The following is a 20,907-nucleotide window of genomic DNA, read 5'->3' as shown; positions in this document are numbered from 1 at the left end:
CAACATAAGTCTCAACTCAGCAAAAGCAATTTGGAGAAATAAAAGCATCAATGACAATTGATTTTCCCCAAGGGTCCCCAATAAGGTATCCCTGACTTGGCACCCCACTCAACATGACACATAATATTATTTCGAAGTTCTTCCTTAAAGTGAATACAGAAAGTGGTTACATCAAAAAGAACTAAACATTCTCTAGTTTAAGAAGTCGGCTCAAATGCAGCATGTTGGTGCCAAACACCATTGAGGTTGGACTGCCATAACCGTACCATTCCGTCCTTTCCTGTTGATGCTAATGTCATACCACCCATGTCCCACTCCATCTCCCACACCTGAAAGTGCAAGTGAAAACATCATTTTTAATTACCTAAAACCTCTTCCTGACTATCTAAGGATAATCAAAACAGACAAAATCTTAAAGCAGTTCAGGGAATCATACCAACTAAATTCTAGCAACATTAGCAGCCAACTTTCTATGACTTCGAATGTTTTGAACTATTCTATAGGGTTTCAATGACATGAATTCAAATGAACTCTTCTCTACACCAGGTGTTACTATTAAATAATGGATGTTTCGATTTCATCCATCTTCAGATTGTCAAGAAATATATATATATATATATAAGGAAACAGGAAGAAGAGAACAGAGAGAATTTTGAAGAGATACCTCGCCATTATGCCCAGAAAGCAGAGCAACTCTTTCTGTTGAGAGCCTTCCATCCGTGTCTGGGCTTAATCCAAGACGCCATATTGCAATTCCTCTCTGGGTTGCAACAGCTATTACCTCATATGGCCTAAAAGGTACTTCAACAACACAATATCACTATTATTAAAACTTATTCAACATGTTTGAAGGATTTTAGCACGTAAAAAATGTGTTTATATCAAAACTTGTCATGGTGATCCTTACAAACAGTTATCAGGAATAGCACCAGGAAGTTTGTGACGTGTAGAGAAATTAAAAGACTGCAAGGGAACACTCTCTAGACTACGAGTTGCCTGGAAGGAAAGGCCTCTAAAATTACTGTTCGGATACTCTTCTAGTTCTCGAAAGAAAGAGTAGTGTCAATACCATGGATGTCGAGACCTACATCTAAACTCAGGTCAAATGGCACCTTTATATGATAAAGAAATTGTAGGTTTGTTTATTCTATTTTTCCTATTTTTAAGAATGCATAGTATAAATCAGTACATTGTCAAACGTATTCAACTCTTTGTATCTCTGAAGATCATATATTCCTTTAGGAAATTGCTGCTGGTTGAACTAAAGACATCTGATGTACTCGTAAGCATAGAAAACATGCCAAACATCACCTCTTTCCAAGTATGGATCATCTTCATGAAAAGAAAATGAGGGAAGTCAAACAACCTATTCCTCCACTGCTCCTATGTTCAAAATCTTTGCCCTTTTATAGCAAGAGTTCAGCATAGCATATCATTTCCCCTGGTTAGAACCTTGGCTTTTGAGCACAGGTCCATCCTATGGAGAAATGCTATAAAAGGAATTTCCCAGGAGCTTCAAATGGAGAGGAATCAGAATCTTCAGGGATATATCATCAAGAATTAAAAGAGAAATTTGGAAAGAATTACATTTGAAGTCTCCCTTTCAAGCTCTCTTAGAAAAAGTTGTGATATTGAATGAAGTTCATTTTCTTAGTAGTGCCAATTAAAGGAACTCATTTAAATTCCCCAGGCAATTTTCTGTCTAGTGTTCTGGTATTAATTAGCACTTAACAAAATAGTTTATTAGATTTGTTAAAAGCAAGTGTAAAGTTACATGGGGATATAATTATTTGCTGAATTTATGTGTTCTAAAAGTTATAAACAAGCCACACATACACCTAACGTAGGTAGTTCCTTTAGAAATTAGTTCATTTTACCTTCCAATATTTTGTGCCCATGCAACAGCATAAACCTCATCACCTTTCTCTGCAGTCAAAGTCAACTCTGCCACAGGAAGCCATCTTTGATGAGCCTGATCAAATTCCCAAACCTGTGCAGGAAAATTGCCATTTAACTGTAGTATGAAATTTTTATAGTTAATGCAATCATGAAAGACTTCCAGCAAGCTACAAACACCTGGCTGCATCACAATTTTGATTGCAGTGATAAGATATGAAAAACTAGGAATACCTTGGCCGAATTAAGCTGCGGTGTATTGGAGCTAAAAGCAAGAACAAAGCTTGATTGCTGCTCCCCTCGATGGGGATTCCATGATATACTTGCAGATGAACAAGAAGATTTCCTGACTGTAGAAATGGAATCAATAACATTCTGAAATTCAGCCTGAACCAAAGTAGAAAATAGGGGTCAAAATATTTAATAGCTCATTGTTTACTTGGATTCTGAAATTCAGCCTAAAACTTAGTGCCCTGCAGATGTTTGCTCATATGGGCTTCTAGATGAATGCCATAAAACTACCCAACCATTCATGACTGTTCCTCTTTTTTAGACACTTCGAATGTCAATAAACAGGCCACAGAGAGGGTAAAGGACCAAAATTAAATACTTCCTTCAGATGAGTTTGTGTGCACGTGCACACCACACTTTTCTCTCACTTCTTTTTCCTTTTTATGAAGGACAAGGGAGGGAAGATGAAGAATGAGGACAAGTTTGATTTTACAAAATATTCTGCATCTCCAAATTCTCTAAACACAATCTTCAAAATAACGAAATAAAAACTGAAAAGTATTTCACATAAAAATTCAATTGATTCCCGAATAATGGTTGGTAATACTGTTGACTGCTGAGAGTTCTGACATAGTGGTATAACAGTAGTACAGCAAATAATGGACAATTCACCAAAAAGTGCACAAATATCCATGTCTAATTATGCAGGAACACATTGTGGAATTAACAGAAGGAAGATGCATTAGAACATTGGAATATAGCTGTGAAGTGATTCATCAGTAGGTTAAAAAGATAGATAATTTTTAATTAAAGGAAATCAAAAGGTCAGTTTCCTTTATTATTAAAGAAGAAATTCTATTGATTGAAGTCTGACGAAAAGAACTACTAGATATATTTCCTCAGATTGTAAGATCACACAGAAACAAGTTCCCTTTTTATTGGATGTCCTCGAGGGACAATCACACAGGAATAAGTTATTCTAACAATAACTTTGGTAGCCAAATAAAATTAGACAATTTGAAAAAATATTAAAAGATTGATCACCTGAAGTTGCCAACTCTTCAAATCCAAAGGATCCATAAGCTCATAAACTTTTATATAACCATCTGAAAATGCAGCAATCTGAAAGGGGGAAAATGTAAAGGGTATCGTGAATGCAAATATATCACTTTTTAATGATAAATAAGCTATCGTGAATGCAAAAAAAATGTAAAGAAAATGAAACAATAAGAAAATATTTAAACCATCGTAAGTGTATCACTGTTGATTCAATTATCACATTTATATTAAAATAAATCCTTGTAATCATGGAGGGAGAAATGATGTTATGTTATGTACCGGAGTCAACAAGAATGAAGTAATTGTATGCATCAAAAATCAACAGGACTTGTCAAATAGAAAGCACAGGCATCATTCACCTGTAACAGCACTCTGGGATATACATTCAGAAAGGAAATGACAAGAAACAACATAATTTACCATTTTCAGACCAGAGGAGGAATTTCCAAATTGCAAGTCTAGGATTTGAGATGAATTACTTTTAAAGAGTTTGCATAGCTTCCACTCTAGGGGCTGGGCATCTACAAAGCAGAAGAAGGTAATGGATTTACGGAGTGATTAGGACACTTCAAGAATTTTAGCAAAATAAAGATCTATGTACCATACTCACTGGCCAAGAGAAGGGGAAGATAGGATGAAAGAAATAGGCACAACTAATGTAACAATAAAATTTGAGAGGTCCAAGGGTCCTAAAAAACCCAACGGTTACCTTCAACAACCTCCTCCCACAACGATGAAGTTCCATCTGAACATATGCACGCAACAGAATCACCATACTCCGGAGGTACCCAAACAATCTTAGTAATTGCAGCCTCGTGTGCCTACAAAGATGGATCACCCCCTTAGGGGGGAAAAATAAAAGTAAGAAAATAGTTAAGATTTCAAGGTTATAAATTCATTGGATGATTTTAGTATTAATTTAAGAAAAATCAGAAGAAGAAAAAAAACCCAAAATATATCACTGGACACTAAACATGTCTTATTAAAAGACATGAAAATTATTCATTCATTTAATTTTCCCTCTCTCTTGACCTAAGAACACACAGCTTTCATAAAATCTCCATTAAATCCAATCTAAGCAGTAATTTAACGGCATGATCGAGGTATCTCCAAAAATTTACAAAATGTAAACTAACAACCATTTAGGAAAGTGAGATTATGTCTAAGCAACAGTAAAGTGGAGGTAAGATGATGAAGTTAAAGTGAAAGAAAAAGAGAGAAATGAAAGTAAAAGAACCTTGAAGTTTGAGGTGCGAGTTAAGGAGGTGGAGGAAGAAGAAGGGTGGGGAGAATCAAAGATAACGAGGGTTCCGTCGGAAGAAGCGGTGGCTAATCTGCTAGAGGAGTGGTTCCAAGCAGAACAGAGAGTGCCTTTGTCGAATGTCGCCATAGCCTTCTCCATTGTCGAAACTCTCAATTCTTTGTTCGCGCCTTCACCTGCTACAAAAATCGCTCTTCTCCTTCTTACTTCAGGGTTTTGTGACCCTTTGTTTTCTTTCACTCAAATTATTTTAACTTACAAAAATACTCCCTTTCAAAAATTTTAAAAGTTTATGTCATCTCAAAAGATAAACTATTATTTGTATTTATTTAATTTATCCTCCTATTCTATTATAGAAAAATTATGAAAATTTATTATATCTAATAGATAGTCAATTAAAATATTTATAAATTTATCAACTAAAATATTTCTAAATATAATTGATGATTGTGAGGGATAAAGAATGAAATTATAATTAAATTAAAAAATGTGTAACAATTTTGTCGAATTGGATTGACAATTTTCCTAAGTATTAGGATCTTTACTTAAATTTTTTTAGCATTGTTATACATTGCAAAACCACTTTGCTATGTTCTTAAATTGAAATGAAAATATTTATAAAACATTAATTTTATATGTAATAAAAAAATTTATAAAAGATTAAAATGCTCACGCTCAATTATTGTTTCAAACATATTTTTTAGGTCTCAAAATTGAAAGTTATCAATGATATTGAATGTTGTGATGGTTAATAGCTTTCGGTTTGAGAAATATATTATCATTGGTTACTATCATAGATAATTTTTATCATTGATAGTCATTGAATTATAAACTTGACATTTTATATAAATTTTGCTATTTTTACGAATACTTTATGTTATACTTTTGGTTTATTTTCTAAATTGTATTACATATTTACAATAAAAGAGACTATACAAATTAGGATATTACTCCCACGATAAACAAATTTTCTTTGGCAAGGTACCATTTCTCAAGTCACCCAAAACCTCCGCCTCCTCTCCCTTTTCATATCGAAGAAATTTTGACGCCTTCACCGTAGGTCACCACCCCCCTTCCCCTCGATCATCTCTGTCATGTCAGCAGCCAACGCAACTCATCTTCCTAACTCCACAGTTGACCATATTTTTCACACTTCACCGTCTAACGATGACGAAGGATTTACACACCTTACACTGAAATTCGATGTGACAAATATTTTTAGGATTTCGCATTTTGTATAATTGAACATGCCATACGGATGATTTCACGTAGTTCGAATGAAAATTTTAAGAAATTAAAGACTAAAAAATTACATTTTAAAAATTCAAAAATCGAATGAACGAATTGTTATAGAACTAAAAGACCAAAATATAAGTTTTTAAAACTCAACACCAAGTGACATATTTTATAAAACTTGGGGAAGTAAAGATGAAATTTTGCAATTTCTTTTTGCCTAGAAATTTGTGTATAAATTAAAATATTTTATACAGACATTTGAACATTTAACATAACATTAGTTTAGAAATTAGAAGGAAAGTTATAAGTTTGAGGAAGGAGTTGAAGCCGTGATTTTCCCGCTTTCATCTTCTTCCATCCTCATTTCCTACGTTCTTGTTCAATCATAACCACCTCTCCCAAACCCAATCCCTCCCCTTTTCTTGTTATTCTTTGTTTATGCATTCTTTTTGGATTTATTATGATTTCTTTTAACTTTTTTTACGTTTGATTTCTTGTTTTTGTTTCTGGATGTTCTTCTCTACCCTACGTCTTGGACTTCCATTTGTTTCAAGTTATGTTGGACACGTTGGAGCCGTGGAAGATATGATTCAAGGAGCGAATTACGCATTGGCTAGTGCTGGGAGTTATCTTCACTAGTGGATCCGAATCGGTACTTCTTTTCTTTCATTAATTTCCAATTGGTTTTATTCTTTGATTAAACGAAACTCATCAAGAATTAAATATATATGCAAATTGATTTCCATTTTGTTTTGGCAATTTAATGTACTGTTACATATTAGTATATTCATAGGAGTAAAGAGGAATTTCATAAATATATTAAGTAATCTTTTTTGGTTGATTTAGAATTAAAGAGGAATTTTATAAATATATTAAGTAATCTTTTTAGGTTGATTTAGAATGGTAGATACAATCATTATTGTCCTTTTAACTTTGTATGTATTATGGTTTCTTGCATGCCAAAATGCTATTTGTAACAGGACAACACATCTCCTTTACACAACAAATTCAACAATTTGTTTTACGTATGAGCGAGAAGGTTGCTGCCGATCACATTTCCAATTCAATCTTTTACATATCAATTGGAATCAACGATCACATTTCCAATTACATTTAAATATTCAAAATCTTTACCTTCCGTGAAATTTTAACCAATTCTTGCAGCCACAATCATACAGAAAACCAAGGTGATTTTATTGTATATAGTTCTTTACTACATAATAGAAAAAAAGTATATACATACATTACCCATTATGTCATCTCTTTGCCCTTCATGATATTGTTGTTGTGCACACATTTTCATTTTCCAAAGTTTAATCTTTTAGATTATTTTCGATATTGGAAACTAACCATGCATTGTAAGCCCGACATAGAAGTTTCCTTTATTTCCCCTATGTTAATTAATTTACCAATTGTCCAAGAACTTCCTAAAAGACTTTGTGTTGATGGTCCAGAATTTGTATAACATAAATGCTAGGAGAATCGTTGTAATGGGATTGGCACTTATTGGTTGTGCTCCTTTCTACTTATGGAAGTATTGTAGTGAGAATGGAGCGTGTATTGAGAAGATAAATGATATGGTTATGGAGTTCAACTTTGCCATGAGATACATGGTCGAGGAGCTCAACACGGAGCTGCCCGATTCGAGTATAATCTTTTGTGATTTGCTTCAAGATTCAATGGATATTTCGAAGAATAATGAATATTATGGTGTGAATGACAATCTAACTTCTTTTCACTCTTTTCACTATGATCCAAATTTGTCTCTCTCATTGTGTTAGTCCCTTCTTTTCCATGTAGGTTTCAATATAACTTCGAATGCTTGTTGTGGGTTTGGTCGTTACATTGGTTGGATCTGTGCATCTCACCAATTATGGCTTGTAAAAATGCTTCTAATCATATTTGGTAGGATCAATTTCATCCATTGGATGTAGTAAATGCTATTCTTGTAGATAACATGTAGAGTGGCCTCCACACAACAATATGTTATACAAAGAATTCGCAGGACATGATAAACTCCCATGGATGAAGGATATTTTGGTCAGGCTTGTTCATTCACAAAGCTACACCAACACATTCCAACATAATAGTTGTTACCACCCAACCACTCCTCCAACATAATACTTTTTGTTGTTCCGAATTGCTTAGCAAATCATGGAACCAAGAGAGAGAGCTATGGAGAGTCTAACGTTGAGGAACCACAGATGCCAAATATTTATAAAAGATTTAGCATAAAATGAAAGAACAAAGTCCTTAGGATGAAGAAGATCCCAAATATTTAACATAAAGGACAGAAAGATGAACAATAGAGTCGATGATTTCTCTAAACATGGAACTATACTTTTTCTTTTTCTTTTTTGTCTTTTTGTCTTTTTTTTTGTTTTTTTTTTTTTGTTTTAAATTTTGTTATTTGATTCTAAGACTACAAATATTTTGAACATGGAGCTTTTGTTTTGTGTATAAATTCTTTGCTCTTAGTTTAAATGTTTTAGTTATTCTTTTAGTTGTGATATCATGCAATAAATATTATTCTGTATTTGTGTTCTTGATATATATATTTTTTCTTTTTTCTTTTCTGTTTAATTTCCATATAAACGATTAAGAAGTTGATTTTATGTTAGATTAAGTATTTAATGTTACGCTAAAAGTAGTAATTTTTAGATTTATTGCACACACATACTTGAATTTTAAAACATTTCGAATCCATGAAATTAAGGTACATGACGATTATATTAATGGTACAATAAATAGTATGTATAAATGTATTTTATTTATATTTGTGCCTTTTAGAAGTGTTTCCTTTAGTATTATACATAAAAAAGTTCATTATTATATAACCAAGGCTTGAATGAAACAATTGAAAAAAAGTTTATTTTCTTTTGAAATTTATGAGATATACGAGATATAAAAAGTATAACCATATTCATTGTTTGATTCCATTTTCATTACTTAAAAAAAATTGATTTATTGATATGCTTTTGATAGCTTCTTGATTCTTAATTGGAGTTCAGCTCTTCAAGTTTAATCTAAATTGTAGATTAAACATTTAATCTAAATGTCATTCTTGCGAAAAGAAAGACATACAAAAACCGACTTCAAGACTACATATATACTATAGCAAAATATAAGCAATCATATTATTTCAATCTCTATCCGTTATCAATATAGGCACCAATCACCACCATATTTCTAAAAAACAAGCATAGCATTTGGAATTCTTCTACATGTTTATTTATGTCACTGTTTCCTATATGAGTGTTGCTGTTGGAGGAGTGGTTGAGCGGTAACAAGTATTTTGTTGGAATTTATTGGTGTAGCTTTGTGAATGAACAAGCTTGACCAAAGTGTCCTTCATCCATGGGAGTTTATCACGTCCTGCAAATTCTTTGTACAACACATTGTTGTGTGGAGGCCACTCCACATGTTATCTGCAAGAATAGCATCCACTGCATCTGTTGGATGAGATTGATCCCACCAAATATGATTAGAAGCATTTTTACAAACCATAATTGGTGAGATGCACATGATCCAACCATTGTAACGACCAAACCCACAATAAGCATTTGAAGTTACATCGAAACCTACATGGAAAAGAAGGGACTAACACAATGAGAGACAAATTTGGATCATGGTTAAGAAAGAAGTTAGATTGTCATTCACACCATAATATTCATTATTCTTCAAGATATCAATTGAATCTTGAAGCAAATCACAAAATATTATACTCGAATCGGGCAGCTCCGTGTTGAGCTCCTCGACCATGTATCTCATGGCAAAGTTGAACTCGATAATCATATTGTTTATCTCTTCAATACACGCTCCATTCTCATTACGGAGCTACCATAAGTAGATTTGAGCACAATCAATAGGTGCCAATCCTATTACGACAGTTCTCCTAGCGTTCATAGTATACAAAATTCTAGATCACTAATACAAAAGCCTCTTGGAAAGTTCTTTGATTGATTGATAAAAGTAACATTGTGGGAAAAATTGAAATTTCTATGTTGGGTTACACTATTGGATTAATTTTTAATATTTGAAATGATCCAAAAGCTCAAAATTTGGAAATGAAGACGTGTGCACATTAACAATACCAAGAAGGGAAAAAGATGTCAGGTAATGTCTATATATACATTTTTTTCTATTATATAATACGAATTATATAATCAAATTACATTGATTTATGATTGTGGCGGTTAGAAACTAGTTTTACAAATAAATTTCTAAATTTGGGTTATTTTCAAATATAGCAAAATGATCCAAATATTTATAAATATAGCAAGATTTTTAGAAGATAGTCATTAGTAGGGTCTGCCAGTGCCTATGGATATCTTCAATTTACACTTCTAAAATTTTGCTATATTTATAAATATTTTAGAAATTAAAAGTTTGTAATTATTATTTTTATTTACAATAAAATGGATAAATTTTGGTTTTACATAAACCCCGTTTTCTTCAACCTCTTCCTATCTCGGATTTCCACTTTTCAAGCTTCGGGCAGCAGAGAAATGAAGGTGATTTCCATAGCTCTATTGAGTTCTCTCATCCTCTTCACTTTAAAACTCTCTAATATTTGATTCCTCTTTTTTGTTCTTCACAAATGGCCTCCACTGATTCACTGTTATCTCCAAGGGCCTTCCTTCCAAATTCCTCTTTCAACCCACTCACTCCTCGTCTGAACCATCTACAAACTCTGCGTTTCAATTTCACTCGGAATCCCAGAACGCCATTTTTGTTTCTTCACCGAAACAGGTTTTCTTTCTGTTTGGCAGTTTCAAATTCTTCGGATTCACCGTCACAGTCCTCCGGTGGCGATAAAGCTGCCCGAGATGATTTTGTAACCAGGGTTCTGAAGGAAAATCCCAGCCAATTGGAACCCAGGTATTTAATTGGCGGTAAATTGTATACTTCGAAAGAGAAAGAGTATTTGAGTAGAAAATTGGGGGTGGGTGTGTTTGATGTTGTGGTCAAGTGGTTGAATTCGAGAAAGAAATCGAAGGAGGAGGGAATTGAGGGTCGTAATGAGGGTGGAAATAAGAGCGAGGCTGTGTATTTGAAAGACATTTTGAGAGAGTATAAAGGGAAGCTTTATGTGCCTGAGCAGGTTTTCAATACAGAGTTATCGGAGGAAGAAGAATTTGATAGAAGTTTTGAGGCTTTGCCGAAAATGAGCTTTAAGGATTTTGTGAAAGCCATGGAGAGCGACAAAGTAAAATTGTTAACTTCGAAGGAGAGTATAGCTACCTTTATTGAGAACAGGTTCAGAGATTTTATTGTCGATTTAAAGGAAATTCCAGGCCAAAAGAGCTTGCAAAGAACTAGATGGTAAACTTGACTAGCTTACATCCTTTCTTCTTGATTCTTTCTCCATTTGTTCTAATAAATATGCTTTTACCAGGGCGTTAAGGCTTGATAAGAGTGAAGCCCAAACAGTAATGGAGCAGTATACAGGTCCGCAATACCAAATTGAGACGCATACCTCGGTAGGCAATCAATTTCTCAAACTAGTTTTAGTTTTGACAGGTTGAGTCAAGATTTTTAAGGTTGTAGAATCTCTTTGGTCTGATTTTTTTTCACTTTTATTAGGAATTGCCATTTCATGTACGATCGTATGTACGATATGTTCTATAGGTTTTACAATTTTCTTCATTCATCGAAACCCGATAGTGGGGTTTTTTTTCTCTTATACTTAGAATATACAAGTATTTTTTTAATCACGGCTGAATCTTTCTTGGGAATTTTGTTTCAATTGGAATGTGTATCCTAGCTTTTGTACAGGGTATTTCATCATTAGTCTATCTCTTCTTTACATAAAAATGATTTTCTATTTCCTTTTGTCAAAAAGGAATATGAAAAAAGGCTAGAAGATTTCATGTTTATCTTCCTTGATATCTTGATTCTTATGATACAGTATTTGGTGGGAAAATTGCCCGAGTACCCTCATCCTGTAGCATCTCGCATATCTAGCAGAATGATGGTAGACCTTGGAATAGTGACTGTTATAATGGTTGTTGCAGCGGTTGTTGTTGGAGGGTTCCTAGCTTCTGCTGTATTTGCTGTTACCAGTTTTGTCTTTTTTGCTGTTGTTTATGTTGTATGGCCGATAGCCGGACCATTTCTTAAGCTTTCTCTTGGTCTGATCTTTGGCATTTTGGAGAGGGTCTGGGAAAACGTTGGTGATTTTTTTGGATATGGAGGGTTTTTTTCCAAGATTTACGAGGTTTACGCTTTCGGTGGTCTCTCTGCCAGTCTTGCGATTTTAAAACCAATTATATTCGTTATTGTGACCATGGTTCTTCTTATTCGCTTTACACTTTCAAGGAGGCCCAAGAATTTCCGCAAGTGGGTATGTCCTTTTCTATTCATTTTTCCACCTTTGTTATTGCTTTCTACACATTTACATCTTTTTCAAGTGTTGGAGGTAAAAATAATATTGACATCTTTCCTACTTCTTCGTCGCCATCTCCAAAGATCAATGACAAAGAAAGAATTTCTCATTTTGATGGAAAGTGTATGAAATATTATTTTTCCTTGCTTTCTTTATCATGTAGGATCTTTGGCAAGGGATTGATTTTTCACGCTCCAAAGCAGAAGCTCGTGTTGATGTTAGTACTCATTGCAAGTTCTTATAGTCCTCTTAAAGTAAAGGATATATATCCTAAGCATCATCCTGTTGCTCTTGAATGAAAATTTCAGGGTTCTACTGGAGTCATGTTCAGTGATGTAGCAGGAATTGACGAAGCTGTAGAGGAACTCCAAGAGGTACTTGGCCATCAGTTGAGGCCCCGCTCATCGTTCCTTTCCTTTATTAATTTCATTTATATCCCTCTTTATGCTCAAAATAAACAATGGGATCTTTCATAAGGACACATTTTCATGTCTATAATATTTATGATGAAATTTGAACCAGCATGTAAAGCTTTCTTTCCTTGCTGGAAATGTGTGTGCTCAAGCTCTTTTTTCTTATTATTTTAATTTTGTATAGATGAAGATACAGGGGAAATGGAAAAAGATGGGAATGATTGGAGGAGTTGGAAATCATAAGCCAGATGTCCTGATACTGACAACAACTACATTTTTCTTAACAGAAATGGAATTTGAACTTTTATTAGGACATATGAAAGAGGAGCTGTGCAAAATAACAAAAAATATACAAGTTGCAATTAAAGGTTTCAGTTGTTGAAAATTCCTATAGTATTAAAGATTTGCAATCCGATTTTTACACCTTATTCATGTGAATTCCCTGGGAACAAGATTTCACTTTTATGGCATTTATCTTGTCGTGGGCAGTAATTTTGTATCTGGTCGATAGGGGCTTCTCATCTCAATTTACTATTTCAATGATGTACATTGATATATTTATTGTTGCTTGAAAGCCGTAAGTTTTAATCTAATCAAGCGGTGGATTTAACCCTTTTATTATTATCCTGTTTAGTTGGTGAAATACTTGAAGAATCCTGAATTGTTTGACAACTTAGGAATAAAGCCTCCTCATGGAGTTCTTTTGGAAGGACCTCCTGGCTGTGGTAAGGTTAGTTTCAGTCCCTCTAGATCTGGAAATATTTGAGCTGTAATATTCATTTACACAAGTTTAACTCCAGCCACACATTTCAGACGTTGGTGGCCAAGGCCATAGCTGGTGAAGCTGGTGTTCCATTTTACCAAATGGCTGGATCCGAGTTTGTTGAAGTTCTAGTTGGCGTTGGTTCTGCTCGTGTTAGAGATCTATTTAAGAGAGCAAAGGTGATACTTCAGTTCTTGGCTCCTTGGCACTTTTGTAGTGACAGTATGAAGTATCTTCTTATATTCAATAAGTTATATGAGTTCAAGCCATTAGTAAAAGCAATTTTAACTCTTCCAATAGTCTATCTTTTTCTTGGGTCATTCATTATCATTTTGGGAACTCCTTAACTGATAAGCTGTTAGGACCTCGTATAAGGTTTTTGTTTTTAAGCTTAGACGGTTTTCCTCATTGGCTAATCTTTGTCCTACTTTTGGAGAAAGTTGGGGTCTTCTCAGTATTAGTTTGGAAATGAAAAAATGGCTTAGCTTACCTGTTATCAAATAATTATATACGTAGTTTAACTGCAGAGTTTCAATTGTCTGTTGTTTCTAAAGTCAGTTACCAATGTGGTCTATATGCAGGTAAACAAACCATCAGTTATCTTCATTGATGAAATTGATGCCTTGGCAACTAGGTATTCAGGACTTTGAACTTCTTTGGTTTATTTTAGTTGATAGATTGTATTTAATACATCACACTATATGACATGTTATCATGTGACGATGGCAAGTGTCTATCATAGGGGCTTGGGGTTCACGCCCCCATATTGAGAACTTTATAACTTGGTGAAATCTCTCTAAAAATTAGTGGGGTCTCGACATCCCATATTGTTGGATATTAGATGTCATTTATTCTGTTAATCTACTTTCATGTCTTTTCTTTTAAGCAACAACCAAAAGACCAGAATATCTATTTTCATCTGTCTTCATTCTTATAAATACTATCATGTCTCAGACGTCAGGGAATTTTCAAGGAATCTACGGATAATCTCTACAATGCAGCTACCCAAGAGAGGGAAACCACATTGAACCAACTTCTTATAGAGCTTGATGGATTTGATACTGGAAGGGGTGTTATATTTTTAGCTGCCACAAATAGAAGAGATCTGTTAGATCCTGCGCTTCTCCGGCCGGGTCGTTTTGATCGAAAGGTTCGACTTTTTGCTTCGTGAATGCAATTGCTTGTTTTTCTGCCTGGGGAAAATGAATACAGAAAGATATCAAGCGTGCTTCTCAAATATTCTTCTTGAAATCAAGTATTTCTGAATGCATGACATCATTTAAGAATTTGAATACCTGCATTTCCTGTGATAGAAATATTATAGTGCATTCAAATTAAAGATTGTTCATGATGATGACCTCCTAATCCTTCTAAATATATTTTCCCTGGCAAGCAAACAAAATTTTCTTGCTAATGTTATGTGTTGTGTTCATGCACATAATATATAAAACACAAAAGGTATACAGCATGTGAGCATACTTTTATGATTCTATGTCTTGTTTGTCTATACTTCTGAGTACCTTCTTGGGGCATTCTGTGTAGATAAAAATTCGTCCCCCAGGCGCAAAAGGGAGACTTGATATCTTGAAAATTCATGCAAGCAAAGTGAAGATGTCACACTCCGTCGATCTAAGCATCTATTCCCAAAATTTACCTGGTTTGTTCTTTTTTTGCTTTTTATATTGATCTGTAACTTTGTTTCTTGAAATGACATATCAAATAACCAGGTTGGTCGGGAGCGAAGTTGGCTCAACTTGTCCAGGAAGCTGCTCTTGTTGCTGTGAGGAAAGGGCATGAATCTATTGACCAGTCAGACATGGACGATGCAATCGACAGGCTCACTGTTGGACCAAGACGGATTGGCATAGAGCTAGGTCATCAGGGACAATGCCGGAGAGCTACCACAGAAATAGGTGTTGCTATTACTTCACATTTGCTTAGGAGATATGAGAGTGCAAGAGTTGAATGCTGTGATCGCATTTCAATCATCCCTCGTGGTCAGGTCTGTCCGAATGCTTCCTTATTTATTTTTTGTGGTAAATTTTCTTTAGTTTCATCGGTGTCAAACTGACATGTTAGGCTTAAATAGGAACAAAATTAATTTCATTTTTCTTGTTTTTCTAGAAAACTAAACTGGTTGTCTGATTCAAACCGTTGAGGATTTGGTTTATATCTTTTCACATGCTTATGGTGGTATCCGCATTCATTTGAATTGAAGGATTTAGCATCAAAACCCCACAACTATCAAAGCTGTAAATCTGAAAATTCATGCGAGTCTGTTGGGTCTTTATCAGAATCCTTACTTCCCTAGTTTTGAATGTTTGAATATGAGTTCTTGGAGCTTATTAGAAGAAGTGGGTATGTTTATACTTTGTCGTTGGTTTTTTGTGACCAAATGCCAACAGAAGTACTAAGCTGTAAACACTTTGACTTGTGGGTGGATATCTTTCTCCAACTCTCTTTTCTATTGGCTTAGTGGTCCGGCCTTAGTTTTTAACTGAAATTGGTTTCTTATTGAAGAGAAATATTTTCTGCAGACATTGTCACAAGTTGTGTTCCGCCGGCTCAGTGAGGAATCATACATTTTTGAGCGACGACCACAACTACTTCATCGTCTCCAGGTTTGCTAGCATGGAACACAGCATGCCACTTTAGATTGTGCCTTTGCGCGCCTCTTTTTGATCATCTGAAACTTTTAACACCAAAATTCATCTTTCTGTAGGTTTTCCTTGGAGCCAGGGCTGCAGAGGAGGTCATATATGGTCGGGACACATCAAAGGCATCTGTTAGCTATCTTGCTGATGCCTCTTGGCTTGCTCGTAAAATCATAACAATGTCAGTTACGGTTAACAGACCTTGATTTTTTAACAGATTTTAAATTTGCACCTCCGCTTTACATGGATGGTTGTTTCTCCTCTGTAGTTGGAATTTGGAGAATCCCATGGTGATACATGGGGAACCGCCACCATGGAGGAAGGAAGTGAATTTTGTTGGTCCAAGATTGGATTTCGAAGGCTCCCTTTACGACGACTACGATCTGACCGAACCCCCACTGAATTTGAATTTAGACGACGAAGTTGCTCGAAGAGCTGAAGCACTCATACGTGACTTATATGATAGGACATTGGCTATGCTCCAGAGGCACCACGCAGCATTGCTCAAAGCCGTGAAGGTAACCAACCATGTCTAAAAGCAGTCAAGGTCTGAGTCTTCTGTTTTACAAATCGTTTTATACCTTGAACCTTTTTCTGGAAATGAATGGCAGGTTCTCATCACCCAGGAGGAAATAATTGGAGAAGAAATCGACTTCATTCTAGACAATTACCCTCCACAAACACCTATTAGTATTCTTTTGCAAGAGGAAAACCCTGGAAGCCTCCCATTTGTAAGACGAAAACGAGGAAAAGAACAGGAACAAGAAAAGGAACAAGAACGTGATTTTGAGTATGCTGCCATTCCTCAGTCGGCGATCAGCGAAGCTTGAGAAGGATGCAAAACCTGTATGTGAAATTGGCAACTGATTTTGAGGCTCCATGACCTCTCTTTGCATCGCATCATCAGTTTTTGAGGTTTGAAGAGATGGTAGCAGCTAAATTGAGATGGCAAATATTGCCATATTATTTTCTCAAAATTTTCCTTTTTTATAACAAATTCTCATGGGTTGAATTTACAATTTTGAAGTCAATATTATATATTCTTTAGGTAGAACTTTTGATCTTTATATACTATATTTAATATATTATTTATCTTATATGTTTGGTAGTTTCTCATCAATATCTTTGTATTAATAAAAGTACAACTTCTTGGTTCAATTTCAATATCAACTTCATTTCATTTGATGTTTCTTTTAAGATATAATGATATAATGTCTCTTTCTATGAAATATTGATGGATTATGAATAAAGAAAGGATAGTTTGAATTAGAACATACAAGCAAGCAGAGTTATTATTTTGGGTTAAATCACAAGTGTAGTCCTAAGTTTGTGTTTGCAAGTTTATGAAATTTTCTGATCAATTGAACTTTATGCAAGTGGTAATTTTGTGTCTAAAAAGTATTAATGTTTAAATATTAAATTTGTTTTTTTCTTTAAAAAATTAATGATCATTTCTACATAGAATTTGAAAACTAAATTTGTAATTTTAATAAGAATGAATACAATCAAAAAAATTTTCTCATAACTAAAAGAAAAAAAGTTAAAACAAAGACTTTAACCAACAAATTACAGAACTTTTATTTTTGGAAAAAAGTGAAAATAGTAAAAAAGAGGATAATTTTCAAAAAAAAAAAAAAAAAAAAGCTATGTCTTTGAGCTATAAATGTAATAGTGTGTGTACATGATTTTCTTACTCCCTCAAAAATTAACATAAATAGCATATGATATCTTAATTGTTGCCACTAATTAATGAAATTAATAAGTGTAAGTTACATAAATGATATTTAAGTGAAAAAAAAAAACAGAATATACAATACAAAAATAAAATAATTACATAGGTACAAAAATTGATAAAAGAATAAAAAGCTCACGTCCCATTTTAAAGGTTTTTTTTCGATTTTTCAAAATTGAAAGTTGGGAATAATACTAATGGTTGTTTCTTTCAAATTGAAAAATATACTATCAATTGCGATCATTAATATCAGCTATCAATGATAGCTTCTATAATCGATAGTCACTAAAGGACAGACTTGATATTCTAAATTTTTTACTATTTTTACAAATATTTTAGTATTGTGCTATACTTTTGGGAAAATAACAAAAATGACACTGTTTAGGTTTTGTATTTCAAAAGTAGTGCACTTTTAAAAAACTTACATTAAATAATAAACTAATTATCCATAAAATTATTATAGAGCACAATAAAAAAAAACCAACATGTGTAATTTTTTCTGAGTGAACAAAAACAATGTGTTGATTGTCTGCAAATAGTGAGTAGCAACTTATTAATGACCAAGATAACTGACATAACGAAATGCGTAGCAAATTTGAAATACATATGTCGTCGTCCGTGAATGTGGTTGGTGTTGAGAGATCTATGAACCATAAAAGCGCCCTCAAGCTTATCACGGTCTTACTCAGCTCCTTTTCTCTCCTCAGGTTTGTGAGGTATGCGAAAAATTGTTTGTCGAACTTAACAAAAATCTTGCGAACATGATTGTACAAACACATTCTCTTCCTTCTCTTCTTCCCTTGTGCTTGTTCAATAACTGGACTCTGTAACTTTCACGGTATCCCTCACTTCCTTAGGTACGACATTAAAAAAATCATAAGGCGGGATACCTCTGTCAAAATGGATAGGTTGGACAATCGAGAACAAGTATACTATTAGTGTTATTACCAAAATCACCATAAACTAATACAATTTGTAATGCAATATACCTCTTCTTTCGATTCTAGTAGGACTTGGACATGAAGTATTGAGACATTTTCACCCCCTGAAGATATGTTGATTGGTACGATACCATCTATAGGGTCTTCATTGATAGATGTTCCCGTCTCGACGTCAACGTATTGGTCATCAATGTATGGAGCGAAAACATCCATGAATACATTGTCCGTGGAACGATGGACCTTCACCACCACCATAGCATTGTTGAGACTTAACCGCCTTGCCCTATTAATGAAGTAATAGAAATGTCGATTACTCCTTAATTAAAACAAAAACAAGAAAGGTAGGAAATTAAAGACAAGCATACCGGTAGGAAATTAAAGACAAGCATACCTTAACTAAGACTATCAAAAGCTCCTTTATGGTTAATAACTCGACTGTAAAGGATGACTGCATTCGGTCCACGTACTTATTCTACCAATCTAATTTGGTTTCCAGGCGTTGTAGTTTTTGGCTGCAATCACACGTCGCTTAAGACTTATCAGACTTAGTAGGCTGCTCTGTAGATGTGATGGGACAACCGTTGTCGCGAGAAGGAGAATGAGGCTATTGGACACGAGCAGGGTAGAGGGATGGTTGACATGAGAAGGAGTAGGGACATGTGGGTCTTTTACGTAACCTTATGTTGTTAGAAGTTCAAGACTCTGATCCATGTAAGCATGCTTGTCGTCTGTGGGGTTAGTCTCCTCTATGTAGGTATGAAATTAGAACATCAACAGGTACTAATTAAAACCTAAGTCCTAAAATACTATATTGAAGTTAAAGAAGAACAAATCGTAACATACCATTTGCGATCGAAAGACCTACGACTGAATTACCTTCAACTCAGGTGAGTACTTGCAACTCGATCACATAATGCATGGTATTGTATTGTGCGAAGCTCTATTGGCAACCCATCCATTAATGAATGATACTCTCTCATAGACCCAAACCTACAAATGCAATGATAACATTAGTACACGCATATAACTACTAAAAAAAACTTAATAAGCATAAAATTATTAGCTTGAAAGGCAAAGAGAAACTCATGTAGACTATACGACTCCAGGGACTTGTTATTCGCAAGTTTTTTTCTTATGCAAGACAACTTTTCTATTCAATGTCCATTTCAAGCTACCTTGGGTCTTAGCCCATATCAACTTACCACAATCGTAGCTAACAAAGTCCTCCAAATCATCTATGAGGCCTAACATGGTCCAGTCCATGTGTTTTCTCCTCTCTCTCTCCATCATCACTAGCTCGATGAAACAAAATAGAGATATCTTCATTGCATCCTCATCGCTCTTGAACTGAATATTCCAGATAATCTTTGTCCAACTCCGATTGTTCATATTTGTGCTATTGCCCAAATATAACCGTCGTAGTCTAAAGGCTTTATCCTGTTCAAATTCAATCGCACGCCTTGGCCTATACAAAAACCCCGTGATAATGTCAAAATCTTTCCGTCCGAAGGAGCCTTCTCACCTAGTAATCTAAAGCTAGTAACGTCTTCCCTTTCATCTTAACCTCTCTTAGCAAGATGTAATGGCACATGGGTCCATTGAAAACCAACTTAATGTTGGTTTTTTTATATTGTGATCAACAATAATTTTATGGATAATTGGTTTATTGTTTAATTATCTAATAAAAGTTATTATTCTCATTATTATTCAATTGCATGTTATTATAAAATAATATCCATGAATATGTTACTATATTCTAAATGTCCCTACTAGGTTATTATTGTGGGAACAATAATAAATTAAGATTAGTATGAGTTATAATTGATAATCATAAGATGATTATATATGTAGAGACATAAATTATAATCATATTTTCTTATTATAGAATAAGAATTGGAATGACCCTTTTTGAGATTATTACATGGACATGTGTCATAAATACTCTTAAATAATTGATTGTTTTGATCCTTAGACCAGAGATTATCATAGTGTCGAACATAATAATCAATTTATTCTGATCACTACAAAAAATTGGAGGTCTGTCGATGCAGAAAACGGTATCAGGACAAGCGCCATTTTAGGAAATGTCTTTTCGCGATGCTTTAAAGGAAGTGTTGGCAGTATGGATCCCTGGCGACATCGCATAAACAACATCGATAGAGGGTTTAGCTTCCATGAGGCAATGCATGTACGTGTCGTCGTTTTCCCAATTACTACTGATGTTGCATGCAAGGCGTCGTGAGTGGTTGACCTTTTGCCGATGTTCCTTTGACCACGTCGAAAAGGGGAACATTTAAAAAATTCTGACAACAGTATCGCGATGTTCGCTTGCA

At 34.4% G+C, this 20,907-nt stretch overlaps 2 protein-coding genes and 1 long non-coding RNA gene across 5 annotated transcripts; 2 read left to right on the top strand and 1 right to left on the bottom strand.

The window, feature by feature from the left end:
* Positions 1 to 29: 29 nt before the first annotated feature.
* Positions 30 to 4,732, bottom strand: LOC103493086 (protein SEH1). 2 transcript variants are annotated; one of them, XM_008453710.3, is made up of 8 exons: positions 4,424 to 4,732; positions 3,896 to 4,007; positions 3,607 to 3,707; positions 3,172 to 3,249; positions 2,131 to 2,283; positions 1,878 to 1,990; positions 665 to 791; positions 30 to 329 (listed from the first exon to the last, which is right to left on the bottom strand). In XM_008453710.3, the coding sequence occupies exons 1-8, from the start codon at positions 4,586 to 4,588 to the stop codon at positions 198 to 200; spliced, it is 981 nt and encodes a 326-aa protein (XP_008451932.2). In that variant the 5' UTR covers positions 4,589 to 4,732; the 3' UTR covers positions 30 to 197. The 2 variants fall into 2 exon arrangements, with proteins under 2 accessions (XP_008451932.2, XP_050943073.1); XM_051087116.1 differs by lacking the exon at positions 3,607 to 3,707 and having other exon boundaries at positions 3,896 to 4,027; positions 4,424 to 4,708.
* A 1,312-nt stretch (positions 4,733 to 6,044) lies between these two features.
* LOC103493085 (uncharacterized) lies at positions 6,045 to 7,288 on the top strand. The gene is made up of 2 exons (XR_007822188.1): positions 6,045 to 6,335; positions 6,664 to 7,288. It is a non-coding gene; the product is annotated as an uncharacterized LOC103493085 (long non-coding RNA).
* Positions 7,289 to 10,125: 2,837 nt separating this feature from the next.
* Positions 10,126 to 17,081, top strand: LOC107991187 (probable inactive ATP-dependent zinc metalloprotease FTSHI 1, chloroplastic). Of its 2 annotated transcripts, XM_051087115.1 has the most exons (16): positions 10,415 to 10,564; positions 10,788 to 11,008; positions 11,082 to 11,166; positions 11,595 to 12,029; positions 12,235 to 12,288; positions 12,380 to 12,445; positions 13,119 to 13,214; positions 13,298 to 13,426; positions 13,829 to 13,881; positions 14,202 to 14,397; positions 14,790 to 14,904; positions 14,975 to 15,249; positions 15,785 to 15,868; positions 15,970 to 16,082; positions 16,170 to 16,419; positions 16,513 to 17,081. In XM_051087115.1, the coding sequence occupies exons 2-16, from the start codon at positions 10,851 to 10,853 to the stop codon at positions 16,729 to 16,731; spliced, it is 2,328 nt and encodes a 775-aa protein (XP_050943072.1). In that variant the 5' UTR covers positions 10,415 to 10,564; positions 10,788 to 10,850; the 3' UTR covers positions 16,732 to 17,081. The 2 variants fall into 2 exon arrangements, with proteins under 2 accessions (XP_016901157.2, XP_050943072.1); XM_017045668.2 differs by having other exon boundaries at positions 10,126 to 11,008.
* The last annotated feature ends 3,826 nt before the right edge of the window (positions 17,082 to 20,907 follow it).

Source organism: Cucumis melo, chromosome 7 (assembly GCF_025177605.1).
Source record: "Cucumis melo cultivar AY chromosome 7, USDA_Cmelo_AY_1.0, whole genome shotgun sequence".
In the NCBI taxonomy this organism is placed as follows: domain Eukaryota; kingdom Viridiplantae; phylum Streptophyta; class Magnoliopsida; order Cucurbitales; family Cucurbitaceae; genus Cucumis; species Cucumis melo.
This window is presented reverse-complemented; position numbering and strand designations above follow the sequence as displayed.